General features: G+C 40.8%; 1 protein-coding gene across 3 annotated transcripts; it reads left to right on the plus strand.

Annotated features, from left to right (window-relative positions):
- Window positions 1-1,329: 1,329 nt before the first annotated feature.
- On the plus strand, window positions 1,330-6,307 carry LOC309501158 (G-protein coupled receptor 55). 3 transcript variants are annotated; one of them, XM_082173213.1, is made up of 3 exons: window positions 1,330-1,464; window positions 2,287-2,372; window positions 3,870-6,307. In XM_082173213.1, the coding sequence occupies exon 3, from the start codon at window positions 3,877-3,879 to the stop codon at window positions 4,798-4,800; it is 924 nt and encodes a 307-aa protein (XP_082029339.1). In that variant the 5' UTR covers window positions 1,330-1,464; window positions 2,287-2,372; window positions 3,870-3,876; the 3' UTR covers window positions 4,801-6,307. The 3 variants fall into 3 exon arrangements, with proteins under 3 accessions (XP_082029339.1, XP_082029338.1, XP_082029337.1); XM_082173212.1 differs by lacking the exon at window positions 1,330-1,464 and adding an exon at window positions 1,528-2,107; XM_082173211.1 differs by lacking the exon at window positions 1,330-1,464 and having other exon boundaries at window positions 1,528-2,372.
- The last annotated feature ends 12,849 nt before the right edge of the window (window positions 6,308-19,156 follow it).

Here is a 19,156-nt window from a genome sequence, read left to right on the forward strand (position 1 = left end):
AATAAAATTGATTTCTGGAGGCCCCATAAGTGCGTGGGCCCTTAGAATCGTCCTAACTTTCACCCCTGCCACCAGCTGAAAAGACTGAAAAATTAAAATGACACACTTCCTCCATGCTTCAATGTGGGATGCATTTATTATTATTTTTCTCAGCAGATTTTCAAAGACATCGCTCTGGGGCATCATCATACAACTGGTGTTTCATTGTGATTCATCACTCCAACACAACTTCCTTAATTCTACCAAAAACTTTCTGTCTTTGATGTTTTTCTGAGACAGGAGTGGCTTTCTAAGTAGCACATTTGCTTTGTGGTTAAGACTATATATAGCTAATATATGTAGGCTATATGTTTATTTTTTTATTAATCTATTTTTTGCATACATAAATGTTTACCACACAATTTATAACTATAGGTATATACTTCCTTGAGTTGTGTTCTTAAATAAATGCAATGTACAAAGCAAATCAACAGTAATTTCTTTGATCAGTGTAATCATTAGTTTTAAAACACATAACACAGATATTTTATTTGTATGCTGTTATATGCATTTAAGATGTTAAACTCAATTTCTTTTTGTCTGCAAATCAAGAAAACACCTTAATATTAAATCATGAATGATTATTTAATCAGTGAACATCATAATTATCTTTCTTCCTCTGGAAACATATCACTCTAACCCTAATAAGATGTCATCTCTATCTGAAACCAAGCACGAACAGACAAATTTGTGGTGTCAGTCAGGCAACAAAATTTTGAGAAACGGCACATATAATATTGTACTTTAAAGTATCTATACTCCATGTTATGTACTGCCCCCAAAACAGTCAAAACAAATTTCCTCTGAATTGTAATTGTGATCCTCTTTGCCTTCCAAAGCGACATACTATATGACTAATTCCTTTTTTTTTTATCATTTATGTTGCCTGATAATTGCCTGTAAATTCAAATGCTTTTCAACCTTTTTTTGTCTTTCAGTGAACATATTTCAACACATTATTTATAAATCATTTTCCGTCAGTTATCATTAGTCAGTAAAGAAAAGAAAAAAAAGATCATCAGTAAGTTGTGTGTGATTCATTTGAGGCACTGATAAAAATAAAAAAATAAAAATAAAATCATAATTTTTAATCAGCTTTCACATTCATTTGAAATGCTCTTGTTGTGTGATATGCATTTTAAAAGATTGTCTTGCATGAGCTCACCAAAGCCGCATGCATTATACTGTAAAATGCTGTTAAAGATGAAGTATAGTATATATTACACCACAGGGCATGTTAACTTCCCAAACTACACCCATATGATCTGTATTATACTGACTAAGAGAAAATGAAGTAGCCATACAGGCTAACAGGAAGATATCAGAAAAGTACCATAGCTATGTTTCTGTTAGCAAGGATGTGGTCACAGGCAAAACCTCTGAAAACAGAAGTGCTTATTGCATTTAGTGGAAAGTATCATCCTGGTAAGACACTCCATATTTAATTCAGCAATTCTTATTTTGTGTGTGTGTGTGTGTGTGTGTGTGTGTGTGTGTGTGTGTGTGTGTGTTCAGGTCATAACCTTTTCATGAAGTCAGTTTAGACATTACACAGAGGCATAGTTTCAGTAAATGTATTCTCTTATCCAGTAAAGTATAGAAAATTGCTTGCAGGTTCATTGTAAGTGTGTGGAAAAATGTTATTACAGCTGTATGATAAATTGTTAATAATATAACTAGTCTGTAAATACCAGTTATTCATTATAGTGTACAGGTGGAACAAAACTAGCCCTCACTTCCTGCAAGGGACTGTTAGTAAAGGTGATTTTGTTCACCAGACATGATTTCGTGAGAGATGCAGCCCACATGTCTAAAAAGGGGAAAGACTGTGGTTTATTGACATGAGTCTCAAGACTTAGATGTAGAAACATATGAGACGTCAAAAAGGTTTAACGTTTCAGAGACATCACATGCACGAGAGGGACGCTTAAAAATTGGCTGTATTTCATAGATAATGCAGGAAGAAAAAAAGACATCCGTCAGTTTGTCCTGCTTAGGTCATGTTTAACGGATTTTGTTCTTGTGGTTTATTGCTTTGAGAAAATATTGCTGATCTTTGGCAGCAGAGGTACGTATCATACAACTACACTAATCTTTATGGGTGTTGTAAGATTAATGCAGGTTTTGTGTGTGCTTGTGTTTGCTAGCATGTGTACAAAATTGAGGGTATTTTGTAATTTCATTGTTACACATTCACCATTTCCTTTCCAATTTTTTCTAACGGTCATATTTTGTTTCTCAACAAAGATTTTCTTCATGAGTGTATTTATACCACGGAAAACTACCCCCAGTTTCACTCTAGAAGAAATGTTACTTTGAAGTCATCAGCTAAGGTAAGAAAATACTAGAGAGTGGCAAAAATTATTCGCAGAACAATTGAATGAATTGCACAAAACTGTCACTCATTACATTTGCTCATGTTTTTTAATAATAAATGACTATTCACATTTGTCCGCTGAAGAAAATGTACATACATTTGTATTATATCAAATTTGTCAATCAACCAATGATACAATATATACTATAATGATAAAAGTAAATATTAATATTAATGCAACAAAGTGCTTGTTGATTGCAGCAAGTTATATTTATAAATCTCGCTAATATTTGAGTACTATATGAAACGAGTGTGCATGAGAGTCAGATCACAATTTTTATTTGCAAGAATTTTCATATCTGCCTCATTCTGTGGCAGCTGGTATGATCCGAAAGAATTTTTACAAATAAAATGAAGGGTTTATCATATAGAGAAAATAAATGTTTATTATCAGTTTGACATCATGTTTGTTTTTTTGTAAATGAGTGGAAACTTGTTCAAAGTGAAAAGAAGAATAGAAACTTAGCCCTGTAAAAGGTTTGATGTGTCCAAAATATGAAACATCATTATGAGAAATAATGCTACTTCCTTCTGCCTGATCTAAAACCAGATATTTTTAACAAAAATGTTTCCATTACAAAAAGCACACTTTTTTATATATATATTTAACTTTTATTTAGAAAATGTGCAGTTCTGTGTTTAAAAGTTTGAGCAAGGCTTAAAAAAACATTTTGCATTCACAACATTCAATATCCAAAACACTGCAGAGTTGCTCTTTTTATTCTTGAAGATTTTACATATTCTTAAAATCTAAAATGAATACATAAACAAATCAAGTTCAAGTTCCGTTTATTTCTAAAGCACATTTACTACCGGCCACCGGCCGACCAAAGTGCTGTACAATAATTACAATATAGATCCGCAAGAAAGAAACAATCAATAATCACTTAGAAACAATAAAAACAGGATAAATTACATGTTAAAAGCCGAGACAAACAGATGAGTTTTGAGAGCAGCTTTAAACTCAGATAAAGTTGAAGCCATTTTGATTTGGGTCCGGAGATTATTCCACAGAGTGGAGCCAGCCTCTTCAAAGGCTCTATTTCCCCTTTTTTTCAAGCGGGTTCTGGGAATGTGAAGGAGGAATTTGTTTCCCGATCTAAGTCCTCGCTTAGGAGTGTACGGGTGAAGTAAGTCCGTCAGATAAGATGGTGCAAGATTATTTAAAGATTTGTAGACAAGTAATAGAATTGTATATTCGATTCTATACTGAACAGGTGACCAATGTAGAGATATCAGAAGGGGTGTAACATGATCACATTTTTTTACATCCCTTCAGGAATCTAGCTGCTGCATTTTGTACTTTATAAATCAATAAATATAAATCAATATAAACTTAAAGTGAAAAAAGCCAGCATGACTAATATTATTCTGCTTGTGATTTATACATTTCATCTGTGAAAGTTAGAAATTTCACAAAGACGTATGTGTTATTTTTCATATCTCTCTATAGTTTCACTATGACGAACTGCTCAACTGAAGACGTGGACACTTTGACGCAGAAGTTGGACTTGGTGATTTACGTGCCCGTCTTGGTGTTCGGCTTGGCATTAAACATTGCGGCATTGGTGGTGTTCTGTCGGCTGCTCAGAAAATGGACAGAGTCCTCAATCTACATGACCAACCTGGCCCTGATGGACCTGCTGTTGCTGCTGCAGCTGCCCTTCAAAATTCATGCGGCACATCACAAGTGGGAAGAAGACAAGGTGTTCTTTTGCTCTTTCCTAGAAAGCCTTTACTTTGTGGCTATGTACGGCAGCATCTACACGATTGCATGCATAGCCATAGACCGATACGTCGCCATAAACCACCCGTTTCGTGCCAAGCAGGTGCGTTCGAAAAAAAACGCCTTGATTGTTTGCGTTTTAATCTGGGTATTTGTTATGGCAGCGACTTCACCCATCTACACCTTCCGGGGTAAGGTTGATGGTAATTTCACTTGTTTCCACGGATTCTCTGAGAATGGTTGGAGCACTGCAATAATTGTGTGCCTGGAAGTCTTTGGTTTCCTGTTGCCTGCCGCTATACTGGTGGTTTGTTCCATTCAAAGCATCCGTACTCTCAAAGCCTCAAAAAGCAGCAACCCCAAGAGGCAAGCAGGTGTGAGAATCATCTACAGCAGCCTAGCAGCCTTCCTAGTGCCCTTCACCCCCTGTCACATAGCCATATTCCTGCAGTATCTGGTCCGTAATAAAATCATTGCAGACTGCAGACATCAAAAGAACATCGCCCTCTTCATACAGGTGTCGATGAACATTGCAAATGTGACCTGCTGCTTGGATGCGCTGTGTTACTATTTCATCGCGAAGGAAGTCCGATCCACCAAGGACACACTTAAAATGTCCATCAGCAGAGCGAGAACCACCAGCACCTCAGATGCTTGAGAAGTCAAATTCAGTTTATTAGTGTTTCAGAATGTGTGCTGAGGGCTTTCCAGCGGGAGTAAGAGACCTATTGGACTGATTTTAATGGTCGTTCAAGGTTTAATGCATTAATGGACGTAAACGGACAAAATATTACTCATCTCATTGCAGTTAAAAAGATAGTAATTCAAAAGATCATCCCTTAGTCCTTGAACCACAGCCTCGAAACCCCGCCCTCCAAAGCCATAGCAACAAACCCACACACAGAATGATTGCAGAGATCATTTCTGATTGCATTTCCGCTCCCCTGACCCCCTTTTTGCTGTTTTTGAGTCTAGGGTGATTGTGATTTCTAGATTTCACGTGTGGTTTTCAAAATGCTTACTGCATTTAATAGAGTGCTGCAGGGATGACATATTTTCTAGGCCAAAACCCTATACATGAGTTTCAGCACTCCTGGTTCTGTAGTCCTCAAGTCAGTTGTTGATTTTGTTGTTGTTGTCATTTTGTTTTTTATGGTTTTTTTTATTAAATGCCTGAAATAACACCATGCAGAACCTCACTGTGTTTATATTCACACTCTTGCAAACTACCTCAAACTTTCAGAGAAAATGTGTTTAAATAAAGGCCGAAAGAGTTGCCGTTGAAATCACGCGGCCTTGGTGTAGTTCATTTATATGGTTAGCTTTGTACTTCTGTCAAGTGTGTTTAGACTTCAAAATTCATACAAGTCGTGCTTATTTGTGAAGATAATCATGATGAACAAAACATGTAAGAATGATAAGCTTATTTTCTGCAATAATCCAAAAGCCAAATGAAAAATCCTATTTGTTTTTGTCAAGGGAACCAGGGCGATGCCAACTTCCAGGTTGGCATACAAAAATATGTAATCACTGAAGTGCTCCAATTAATTTTATTTTAATTCTAAATCGTTTCTGTCCACTTGCGATGCGATCAGGATTTTTCACCAAAGATTCTGTATTTGTCTTTAACAGCTCACTGTCAACATGAAAAACTTGGTGTTCCTGCTCACATGCGATGGTCGTCTGACAAACCATCTCGAAACCTTCACAATGACTCATAAACGATTCTGATGAAACACTGGCATTGGCATTACACACTTCCTAATTATCTCTTCTGTTCTGTAATCTGCCTCCTAAATCAGAAGATTAAAATATTTGTGTAGACTTGTCTCACAAGAATCAACAAGAATTTCATTAGTGTTGTGTTAGTGTAAAACAGGTTCCCATTGGGCAAGAGTTTTGTCATTGATTTCCACTAGTTGTGGGTAAGCGTATGTGGGTACAGAGCCATATGCCACTAGTTTCACCTAGTCAGATGGTGAGTGTCTTATATCATAACTTATCATATCTATAATTCAGCTGTGTCTATATGAAGTGTGGCGTAGGTGAAAACATGTACTGTGTATGCATCCTTACGCCAGAGTGTTTTATTGAGGTGCTTATGGTATTTTAATTATTGTTCTTACAAAATTTGCATTAAAAAGGACCAAAAACTTAAGAAAACACATGTGGACGTACAATGACTTTTTTTTAGAAATGGAAAATATATGCATTTTCTAGCCTTAAATGAAGTCACTATGGAGAGCCTTGACAGCATGTGGCCTAACATGTGCAAATGTCTCCTTCACTTCCTTGTTGCCAACAATTTCAAGCACACTGCAAATACTGTAGATTTAATTTTATTGGCTGAAAGGTATGTCTTATGATATTACTAAAATGTTTGCATCGTTTATAAATGATGATGTCACATGGAAGGTTAAAATGTTTGTGATTTTAACATAAGAAAAGTATGTTTAAATGTCTTGCCACTTGCTTGAGCAACTTAATATGAATATAATATAGAAGTAATACATTTAATAATTCATTGTTTAAATTTAGTGCGTTAGAATGTGAATATGTCAATGAATGATTGAAATAATCACATTGCAGAACAAACTTTTGGATTTGAAATTAAAGTAATGAATAAATGTTGTGTTTGTTGTAAACAGCCGCAATCAGTTGATCACTGCAAACACGTCAAATGTGAAAGAATAATGAGCTGGTGCTGCTTCTGCACCGCATACTACTACAATAACTTCAAACGGAGTGTGTTTGAACCTAGCATAAGTCAGAAGTTACATGATAAACGGTTATGAAAACATGCACAAACATGTTCCTCTTTCAGGCTAATCAGAATAAAACATTCTGCACATGCATAGAGTAATATAGAAAAAATACCTAACTGTGTTTTGAACCAACAGGAGAAGCCTGGAGATCACAAAAACAGCAGCTTGTGGTCACACCAGCAAGGACATGCTGCGGTATATGTTGTTGTTGTTGTTTAAGCTACTGCCAGCTATTAAAATTACCCCTGATAGTCAGTCACAATTAAACCATTTTTGGGGGATAATGATAAAGAGAAAAATAACACTGGAGTTCTTGATGAAGCCATTTAGATCAAACTGAACTACTGAAGTCTGTGTGTATGCTTTGCATCCACTGTGCTTCCTTTGACTTTTTTTTAACGGTTGCTCATACTACATCCTTGACCACATGCTCTTGATGCACTTTAACCTATTTTACTGCTCGGCTTGCCTTCTATTTGGGGACAAAACTAGTAGAATGAGAAGCTTCAAAGGGACATTTTTTCCGACAGTTGTTGAAGGTTTATGTGAATTATTGTGATATATTTTAATAAAATGTTGTAAAATCTTTCAGTTATTGTCATAATGCTTTGACATGTGTTTGTAGTAGGGGTGTAACGATATTCAAACCGAACCGACAAACCGCGATACAACAGCCACGGTTCGAACCGCGATACTCTCATGTCGAACCGAACGCGCCCCGCCCCCTGCTGCCCCGGCCCAACTCTCACATCACTTTGTCACAAAACTATTTTTTTCTTCCTTGACATTTGATTAAATAGTTATTAATGAGTACACTTTTAACAACTAATAAGAGCTGTAGTTTTACTAAATATTATTATAATATTATTTACTAAATAAAGTGCATGTCACGTGATTTGGGTGATCGATCACGCTCGAGAGTTTACATACGCACTTCAGGATGGCAACTCATATTGAGATTGAAGACCCTCCGGTCACAACCACTGACTGATACAGCAGCAACAGCAGCAGTGCTGATCACGAATCACCGACACCTGTCATCATCCAATATGATGACATATCACAGCATTTTTTAATCATCGTTTTGAGACAAATCATTGTTTGTTTTGCGAACATAATCCTCTGCCGTCTGGTCGCTTCCGCTTCAAGCCGGACTCGTCTCGCGCTAACGGTAATTCCTTTTCACTGTCCACGTTTTGATTTCGGCAAATCAATTTTAGCGAATGCAAACAACGTGATTATTGTTCATGAGTCCAACATCCAGCCACGCAAGAAAACATGTAATCTACCTGAGGGAATAATATGCTCACAAAACATTTCTGATTATTATTAATGTTTAAGACTGGTTTGTTTTTTCCCCCCTAGGATTCTATGAAGAATGTAAAGATCATAAGATATTTATTTGAAATAGAAAGCTTGTGTAACACTATAAATGTAGGCTACTGTCACTTTTGATTAACGTAATGCATCCTTGCTGAATAAAAGTAGGCAATTACTTTCTTTAATTTCTTTCCCCCAAAAAATTATCTTACAAACCTCAAACTTTTGAACTGTAGGCCTATGTATAATGTTAAAAAAGCTTTCTATTTCAGATAAATGCTGTTATTTTGAATGGTGGTTTGTTTGTAATGTGACATTTTGTTTGTATGACTTTACAATAATTTTTAGAATTAAATTGTACATAAATAGGTTAAGCAATACAAATGTGTTTGTCTGATAACCTTTTAAACATATACTTAACTGTCTGCAGACAATGAAATGATGTACATTGTGCGATGCAGTACAAATATTTTGAGTGTCCCTTGTTTTCCTATAAAGAACCACGATTGTCCCGCATTTTACTTTTCTGAAGTTGGCAACCCTACTCAGGTGTGCAGTTTATTTCTGACTAGTCAGTGGAGGCATTTATTTCATTTTAGTTAACTCAGGTGTGCTAAGTGCTCTAAAGAAAGGCTGAAGCCACTGTATAAAGTTCAGTTAATAAAGTTAAAGTTAATCTAGCGTTATTATTGCTGGTGCCCTGCCATGAACCCTGCCCCCACAGCAAACAGAACCGAACCGAACCGAACCGAACCGTGGCTCCAAAACCGTGATATGAACCGAACCGTGGCATTGGTGTATCGTTACACCCCTAGTTTGTAGGCTGTGCTAGTTCCTCCTTTTTATGGTATAGATTGAACGTTTTCTTCCTTCTATGACCAGCAGATGGTGTCGGAATAACATTATATATCTGAACAGAAAAAAGAAAAAAAATGTAATTTAGAGAGGACAGGTAAAGTAAAAGTACAAGTAAAAAAATATGTTTTTTTGTGTTTTAAAAAATTATATATATATATATATATATATATATATAAATATATATATATATATACATATATATATATATATAGTCAAATTATGAACATCTTAGTTCTTAATTTTATTGAAATATGAAATATTAAAAGTAACCAAAATTCGATCTAATATAGCATAGTGTTTATTGCAAAATCAAAAATATCTCCATAAGTAAATTTTTTTTTTTTTTTTTACTTTAAAATAATTAAAATCGATTTTTAAAAGTAGAGTAATGTACCAGGAGCTAGTTGCATAAACACAGCCACACTGTCTTAAGAACTAGTCTGACCAACTAGCAGTTAGCTATGGCCCGCAATGAGCAAAACAGACAGACAAAAATATAGCACAATTACTTTATTATTGCTGTTTTATTTATTAAAGTGCCCCTATTATGCTATTTTAAAGTTTCCTAATGTTGTTTTTGAATCTCCTACAACAGGTTTACATCAAAGGTAAAAAAAACTGTTTAATTTCCTCATAATATACATTTCCACATCACCACATTTTCAATAATTCTCAAACAACTCGTCTGAATCAATCTCTCTAAATCCCTCCTTTCCGCGAGCTACTCTGCTCTGATTGGCCAAACAGCTCAGTCTGTTGTGGTTGGTTAACCGCGAACAGCGCGCGCGTCGAAAACAAAAACGCCCATTGCCATAACAACGTCAGGTCTGCCTGACTGAGGCTTCCTACACCGTAAACTAAAGACAGTAATGAACAATGACGTTGATTTTACCATATCAATGTTAGCGCGAGAATTAGTTATTCAACCCAATTGCTACCTCCATCGCAAGGACGACTCGAGCAGGACGTTTCTCAGCGATACACTACTCAGTTTGAGGTAAGTTACATTATGAGATGTTGCGACTGTAATTCCTCACCATCAGCGTTAACAAGTGCATGTCCATCAACAAACCGTTTATTTTATTTGTAATAATTTATTTACCGAGTATTTTTCTAATATATTGCGGTGAACACGTGAAAACAATAACAGTGCATGTATGCAATGTATACATTACATTAGCCAAGCTCTAGAGTGAATGATCTAATGTGAATGACTGATGTAACATAAATGTTGGTAAAACAGAACTTGCTCCATGCTTTATCTTTCCTCAAAGTAGTGAGAACGACAGACAATCTGCATTTATAGATTTTAGGTAATAGTGGTCCACAAACTGATTTGCAGAAGAATTTCAGTAAGACAGTGATAACTTGAGTTAGCCAGTTAGCAGGAGACCTACACAATATACAGCTAAAAACTAAGTATTTTTAACACCATCTTTCTAGAGCAAGCGTTTTGCGAATCCTGCATTGAACCGAGATTTGAGAAGCAGTTGTCAGTAAAATAAAGGGAACACAGCAAAAGTTTAGGATTATACTGCTGTGGTATCATGGTAAAGATGAATTTTAAGTTAACCACTGATTCTTCACATGCTCATCCTTGGGTAATGAAAAAAAAAAGGTTTTACCTTCACATTGTAGAGCACAGCGTTTCCTTGACATGATGCTATCCAGTATCCACAGGAATCAGCTGTATTTGAGGTTCAAGTTTTCGCTGGTATCTGCACGCGCAATAAGTGGGCGGCCAATATGCTAATGTTTCGTCTTGACGTCACAACGAAACGGCTTATGACTCGTTTGAAAAAGGATTCATTTCATTGACTCAGAGTCGACTCTTACATTTGAAAGACAATAACTTTATATACGGTGCACTTTCAAATTTAAAACTTTGCAGGATGTTTTCATTCACTTAGAGCTGTTACACACTACATGAAAGGTAATTTTCAAAAATCCATAATAGGGGCCCTTTAAATGTTAGGCCTATCTCTTATTTCACTCTTAATAGTCTATTTATAAACACATTCTGTCTCTTTAACCAAAACTATATGTTATAATCATGACCAAAATCAAAAACAGCATTCAATCCTCGTCACTATCTTAGCTAAAATGAATTAATAGCCTACTTTTAAATATGAAACCGCCAATAGGTGGCGGCATATCATTGCCTTAAAGGGATAGGGATAAACTGAAAATTATGTCATAATTTACTCACTCTCAAGTTGTTCCAAACCTGTAAGAATTTCTGTCTTCTGCTGAACAGAAAATATAATATTTTGAAGAATGTCGGTAACCAAACAGTTGATGGGCCCCATTGACATACATAGTATTTCCCCCCCATACTATGGAAGTCAATGAGGCCCATCAACTGGTTGGTTATCCATATTCTTCAAAATATCTTTACATTTTCATTTTTGGATGAACTATCCATACAACGAGTGACTCATTCATCATAGAAAGCGATCGTGTCTCTTAAGAAAATGTGGACCAAACTCTTACATTTATATGGTTTAGTTTTACAATCTCTTTCTGAACTTCTTGAATCGTCAACATTGTGGTTGTGTGGACTGTCAACGAAAGAACAGAAAGCTCTCAGATTTCATGAAAAAGATCTTAATTTGAGTTCTGAAGATGAACGAAAGTCTTACAGTTTTGGAACAACATGAGGGTTTAATGACAGAATTTTCATTTTTGGGTGAACTATCCCTTTAAGCAGCAAAAAGGGAAAAAAAGGTGGCATCTGAAAGTTGCAGTTGGTGGTTGGTTTGTATGTTGTTAATGTACGTTTTTGACGAACGTTTTCCACTTTTAATGTAATTTCTAGTGAGAAATTACTATTGTAGTAATTAAATAATAGGGTAGGTTTTACAAAAGCTCTCTCTGTTTTGCTGTAGATCATTAAACCGTTACGCTGCCTCAGAAGTCTGTCCAAAATCAGTTTAAGGATCTTCGTGCGCAAACGCGCATACAAACAAGCCATTATAAAACGGATAGTTCCAGTCCTTGATTCTGATTGGTTGAGCCGCGTACGAAGCCGTTGTACAAAACACTTGTGACCGCATTACATGAATTACTGCGCAACTGCCGTTTGTGATTCTTTGTTGCTGCAGGTGTTGCTTAGCAACCTCTTTTGAACTACATTGCTTGGCGGAGGAATAAATGTGTTATAACGTTATATTTTTTGTTGCTGGTGTTTATTTTATGAATAAAATAAATGTTATGAATTTACTCCACTCCGCGTCGTACCTAACAACGCCCCTTAGCTGTTCTAAATCCACTGTAAAACACGGCTTCGCGGGGCTTATTGCTTAATTGCCTTATGGGCAGCAAGGAAACAAGTCAGCTAAAAGTTTTAGGAGGACACAGCCAATCACTCCCTCAAGTGAACTATATTAGTGGACCAATATAGGGAATTGGGTTCTCTTACGAGAGGTTATATCGTACTGCGTAATATCTTACGCTATGGGGAAATCTCTTTTCCGCGAGATGAAGCCAAAAATGATCCTTAATATTGGAATAATGTAAAACGCGTTGCGGCAGCACGCAGACATAGGCGAAACAGCTCGCGCGCCTATTGGCTGCTCTGCAGCAACTGCAGCAGCCTATCAAAAGGCCCGTCGTTCGCGCCCACTGCGTCACGTCCCGCCGAAACGGGCGTGGCCTTGGGCTATAAACATAGCTCGAGAGGCTGGTATAGCTGATTTTTCATCTCTTCAGTGGATCTCACGCATCGCTGGATCCTGTGAGAAGAAGCCGCGCCGTCAGAAAAAGCCTTTTCAGCAGGACGAGCCTTGCATCTGAAGCCGCTGGCCGTGCCGCTCAGTCCCCTCTTAAGTTCAGGCGACTGGAAATATCAATATTGCAGCAAACGAGCCTGTTATAATACACGCACGCCTGCAAACAAACGCTGAAGCAAAACATGATGACGCTCTCTCTCTTCCCGCTCTCTCTCCCTTTGCTCGTGCCACGCAATCTGCGCCTTCACAAGGGATGTCAGAAACGGACAGTCACTGGGCTAGTTTTCTTTACGTGCAGGAAAGCCACCCCGCCCCTCGCGCCCATTCGCGTGCGTCGCCGGCGAAAGGAGAAAGAGTGTTTTTAGTCCCGCAGAGGCCGGACCAACCTCCTTTTTCTCACACATTTCTCAGTCCCCTCTGAAGTTCAGGCGACTAGAAATGTCAATATTGCAGTAAACGAGCCTGTTATAATACATGCACGCCTGCAAACAAACGCTGTCACAAGACGTGTTGACACTCTCTTATATGCTCGCGCTAACTGAAAGCTTATGTGTTTCCCCCTGTGGCTCAGTGGCAGAATCTTACGCTTTCGCGCCAGAGACCCGTGTTCGAATCCCGGGTCTGCTGGCAGATAAAATTATGCCGTCAAGGCTTTCGCTCTGTCAAGTTCCCTTAAAAGGCGACTGCATATGTGTATTTTGCAGCCAATGAGCGCGTTGTACTACCCGCCCGCCTGCACCCAAACACCGTTTCTAAATACGAGGCCTCAAAGTCTTCCTAGCCCGCCTAGGAAAGTGACAGTGTTCAAGTCCCGCTGCGGCCAGACTTTCACCAAAACTTCCCGCTCGTTCAATTCCAGAAAATGCGACTGTCCCAGTGTATTTTGCAGAAACAAGCCGGTACCACAGCCCGTTGGCCTGCACAAACGCCGTTTTCACGTCGGCCCAGAAAAATCTCATAAAGAGTGTATTTCTGGTATTCCGGCCACGGCCGATGGTGTTATGAGTGTAGTAAAATTCCCACGCCCAGTGCTCATTCCTACACACAAGCACAGCCCGCCACATTTCAGGGCTCGCACACATGAAATCGACTCATGTCGATTGTGCATTAAATGTAGTGAATGTGCCCACGACCCAGTACCCACAAACACTGCACACTGCATGTCTCACGGTTTCTGTAAAAACGAAACCAACGCACATACAGTCGACTCAAGCCGACGGCGTTCTCAGTGTAGTAAATGTGCCTGCTGTCCCGCGCCCACATTCACTCACAGACATGACAAACCCAGGGCTCGCACAATTAAAATCGGCTCATGTCGATTGTACGTTAAATGTCCGGCCACGGCCGATGGTGTTATGAGTGTAGTAAAAATGCCCACTGCCCAGTGCTCATTCCTACACACAGGCACAGCCCGCCCCACAGGGCTCACGCACATAAAATCAACTCATGTCGATTGTGCATTAAATGTAGTGAATGTGCCCACGATCCAGTGCCCACAAACACTAACACGTTCAACTAAACACTAACAAACACTAACACGTGCCCACACGTTCTGTAAAAACGAAACCAACACACATACAGTCAGCCCAGGCCGACGGTGTTTTCAGTGCAGTAAATGTGCCCGCTGTTCTGCGCCCACATTCACTCACAGACATGACAAACCCCACGGGCTTCCCCCCGCTCGCTCTCTCTCAGCTATCCGCCCAAAGAGAGTCGAGCGCGGACAGGCTGCCCACTGTGATCAGTACGCCCCCCGCCTCAAACGCTGCAAGCACGGTGTCTATGTTACAGCATACCGAAGCTCTCCGGCCGCCACTATGTCACGGCCAGAGCCCAGATCTCATTCAACCCCTAGCTATTCATGCGAATGCATGGGCAAAGCTTCCCGGGGTATCAGAATGGGTGCTGAACGTTATAGAAAAAGGTTATTCGCTACAGTTCACTCGCGAATCGAAACCACGGTGAAAAAGGAAGTAGCACATCTACTTCGAACCGAGATTGCGAAACGGTTGAGCAAAGGGGCCATAGAGCCTTTATCTCAAGCTCAGAGCGAAGGGGGTCTGTACAGCAGATATTTTCTGGTACCGAAAAAAGATGGGGGTCTCAGACCCATTCTAGATCTAAGACAGCTGAACAAAGCACTTGCAAAGCGCTGGTTCAAAATGCTCACAACCAGGAAAATCCTCTCGCAAATTCGCCAAGGGGACTGGTTTGTGTCAATAGATCTGAAGGACGCGTATTTCAAATACAAATAGCGTCACGTCACAGGCGATTTTTGAGATTCGCCTTCGAGGGCCAGGCATATCAATACACAGTCCTACCGTTTGGCCTGTCCCTAGCACCCCGTACATTCACGATGTGCATGGACGCAGCCCTCGCTCCCCTGAAACTTCGGGGAATGCGAGTTTTGAACTACTTGGACGATTGGCTGGTTCTAGCTCAGTCTCACTCAGAGCTCATAGAACACAGGACCATGTTACTCGAACATCTCGAGAACCTGGGTCTCAAAGTCAATTGGGCGAAGAGTTCACTGTCTCCCAGTCAGAAAATATATTTTCTGGGCACAGAACTGGACTCGCTGTCTATGACAGCTCAGCTTTTGCCACAGCGCAGACTGGACATTCAGCACATGACGGAAACCTTCCGCTGCTGTGCTATAGTCCCGCTCAGAAAGTTTCAAAGGATGCTGGGTCTCATGGCCTCAGCATCATCAGTACTTCAGTTGGGTCTGCTTCGCATGCGCCCACTGCAGTTCTGGTTAAAAGCGCAAGTGCTGCGCCGAGCGTGGACCTCCGGTCTTTTTCGCCTCAAGGTCGATCAGAAATGCGTCTCAGCTCTGAAACCTTGGAAAGCGATCGACTGGTACCAGTCAGGTGTAAGCCTGGGGACTTCCTCGAGTGTGAAGGTGGTGTCTACGGACGCCTCCACCTCGGGATGGGGAGCGCTGCTTGAGGGCAGACCGTTCTTTGGTCAGTGGTCAGAACGGGAAAAGCTTCTACACATAAACTGCTTGGAAATGATAGCAGTCGACAACGCGCTGAGGCGCTTTTGTCCCGAGAGAGCAGGGCACCCCGTCTTGGTCCATTCGGACAACATGTCAGTGGTGGCCTATATAAATCGCCAGTGAGGTATCAGGTCCCGAAACCTTCACAGGCTGACGGAACGCCTCCTGGTCTGGGCTCAGCACAATCTGCGCTCGCTGAGAGCAGCGCACGTGCCCGGCCACCTGAATGCGGGACCAGACAGACTGTCCAGGAACAATTTTCCAGCAGGAGAATGGTCTTTACACCCACAGACAGTCCAGCTGCTGTGGGAGACATTCGGCAGAGCGGAAGTAGACCTGTTTGCGTCTCAAGAAAACGCTCACTGTCCGAAATTTTTCTCCAAGAGCAAGGTTGCACTGGCCCCGCTGCCCGCTCTATGCTTTTCCCCCCGTCGCGCTCCTACCTCAGGTATTAGAGCGAATAAGGGAAAATGGATGCTCAGTGCTACTAGTAGCTCCGTTCTGGAAGAACCAGGCCTGGTTCCCAGTTCTGATGCAGCTGACAAGCACTGCCCCATGGCCGATACCAGTGAGGAGGGACCTCCTCTCTCAAGCCAGGGGCTCGATCTGGCATCCTCGCCTGGAGCTTTGGTCCCTACATGCGTGGGCCATCAACGGGTACCCGCTAGCCTCCCGGAGGTAGTGTTAAACACGATCACGCAGGCTAGAGTCCTCCACGAGACGGCTCTATTCCTCAAAATGGTCTGTGTTCTCTAGCTGGTGCACAGCCCGTGGCATATCACCCCCCAGATTGTGGTTCTCTCCTTCCTGCAAGAGCTACTGGATAAGGGCAGGACCCCGTCCACGCTCAAGGTTTACGTGGTGGCTATAGCAGCGTTTACTAAACCAACGCTTGGCCAGTCACTTGGAAGGAACGATCTGGTCATTCGCTTCCTTAGAGGAGCTAAGAGGTTAAATCCTACCAGACCTCCCTCAGTTCCCATATGGGACCTTTCCACGGTCTTGGAGGCCATGAAAGGTGCCCCATTTGAGCCAATCCAATCAGTGGATATCAAACACTTGTCTTTCAAGACAGTGTTTCTTCGGGCTCTCGCTTCAGTGAAGCGTATTGGGGACTTACAAGCGCTCTAAGTGAGCACGACATGTATGGAGTTTGGGCCAAATGACTCGAAAGTCATACTCAAACCGAGGCACGGGTACGTTCCTAAATCCCTCAACATACCGTTCAGGTCTCAGGTGATTTCCCTGTCAGCCCTGCCGGTCTCTGACGAGGAGAAGGATGCCAACTTCCTTTGCCCGGTCAGGGCATTAAGGGCTTATGTGTCTCGCTCATCTGTCTTCAGACAGACAGAGCAGCTCTTTGTCTCGTTCAACGGACGTTCTAAGGGACTAGCCGTGTCGAAACAGAGCCTATCCAGATGGATAGTCGATGCTATAGCGCTGGCTTACGCCTCTAAGGGCTTGCAGTGCCCGTTAGGTGTTAGAGCGCACTCCACAAGAGGCATGGCCTCATCGTGGGCTTGGTCTAGTGGGATTGCCTTTCAAGATATCTGTATGGCGGCAGGCTGGGCCACCCCGTCTACATTTATAAGGTTTTATAACCTAGAGGTTCCCGCTTTGCAGGCTAAGCTGCTTTCGGTCTGATAAATCGGTATTGTCTGCCTCGATGTTTTCGGCCCAGAATACTGAAACTGCTTGAGCAACGCTCGCTGATCGATCATGCAGATCAATGGGCAGTGTGTAAGACCCATAATATTCACCAGACTAGGCTGAGTTTTCGCCCTGGCTGTGTGTGAAACACTATCTATATAATTGCTCCTTTTAGGATGCTATTTATTACAGGAATGATGCTATTCTAGCCCCTCTTCCTGGACTCCCTCTGTGAGTCCCTGATGATCATGTACTATATGGGCCCCGGGCACCTGCCCTTGGGACTTTGGTACTGGATCTCAGCACGCACGGCGTTTTACACTGTGTTCCCCATAGCGTAAGATATTACGCAGTACGAGAGAACCTCTCGTAAGAGAATGTACTCGGTTACTAACGTAACCTCGGTTCTCTCTAGAAGAGGGAACGAGTACTGCGTATCTTGCCGTGCCTGCAACACGCTCTGGTTCGCTCCGGCGATGAAAAACCAGCTATACCAGCCTCTCGAGCTATGTTTATAGCCCAAGGCCACGCCCGTTTCGGCGGGACGTGACGCAGTGGGCGCAAAGCGCCCCCATTGGAGCTGACGTCATGATTGGGCCTTTTGATAGGCTGCTGCAGTTGCCGCAGAGCAGCCAATAGGCGCGCGAGCTGTTTCGCCTATGTCTGCGTGCTGCCGCAACGCGTTTTACATTATTCCAAAATTAAGGATAATAATTTTTGGCTTCAATATCTCGCGGAAAAGAGATTTCCCCATAGCGTAAGATATTACGCAGTACTCGTTCTAGAGAGAACCGTGGTTACGTTAGTAACCGAGTACGTTATGTTTTTGATGCACCCCATTTGGCCTACATGGTAGTCACAGACTACATCAAAGTTTCCCGTGGTACTACTACCATAATATAACGTGGAACATGCCCAACAAAATAGTAATGTCATGGTCATTTTTGTACTTTATGTGTTTTCGTGTAGCAAGTGTTAGCGTACTCTGTTAATTGTCAAATATCTTTACCTGCGGCAGTAGAGTCGTTCACAAGATGCACGGGCACAGCATAAAACCTTTATCGCTGCAAACGATAGGATATTAGCAGTTTTTTCGAATGTAAGTAAATACCCTCTTCTTATAGCGCTGTTTTCGTTCTTCGTCTTAAAATATCTCGTCACTGCTGAGGTGTAAAGTCCAGGTTAAAAAAATAAGTATAAGTACTCCTCAGTATTTTGTTCCAATCACCTAGATTTGCTAATTAGCACAATTTGTCAGCCAGGAGATAGAACTAATTAGTGAAATCAGCTGGCTGAGTTCATGGGTGGAATAAACATGTGGCAGAACTTTTACTTTCTGACCCCTGAGCTACACCTCTGCTGTTTTACTGAGGAGAAACAGCTCCAAACTATTCAGTGCGCATGTCCTTATGATGTTCGACATACCTGTGGAACAATGACCACACTGTCCTCTAGGTGGCGCCACGACAACACAACTTTTCTGCAGTGCAAAACAATAATCTCTGGTATTTAACATGGCAAGTATTGACAGCAGTATACTGCAATGTGATGCTTTAAATTTAAAACAATTATTTATTTATTTTGATTATTCGATATTATGTAGGGCTATATTAATACTATTTTCTAATTTATTCTTTAAATGTAATTAATTATTAGAATATATATATATATATATATATATACAGT

This window comes from Leuciscus leuciscus, assembly GCF_965113295.1.
Source record: "Leuciscus leuciscus genome assembly, chromosome: 6".
Lineage (NCBI taxonomy): Eukaryota > Metazoa > Chordata > Actinopteri > Cypriniformes > Leuciscidae > Leuciscus > Leuciscus leuciscus.

What these genes read in the sequence shown, in the direction of transcription:
- LOC309501158 (XM_082173213.1), top strand. Translation starts at nt 3,877, where the DNA reads ATGACGAACTGCTCAACTGAAGACGTGGACACTTTGACGCAGAAGTTG.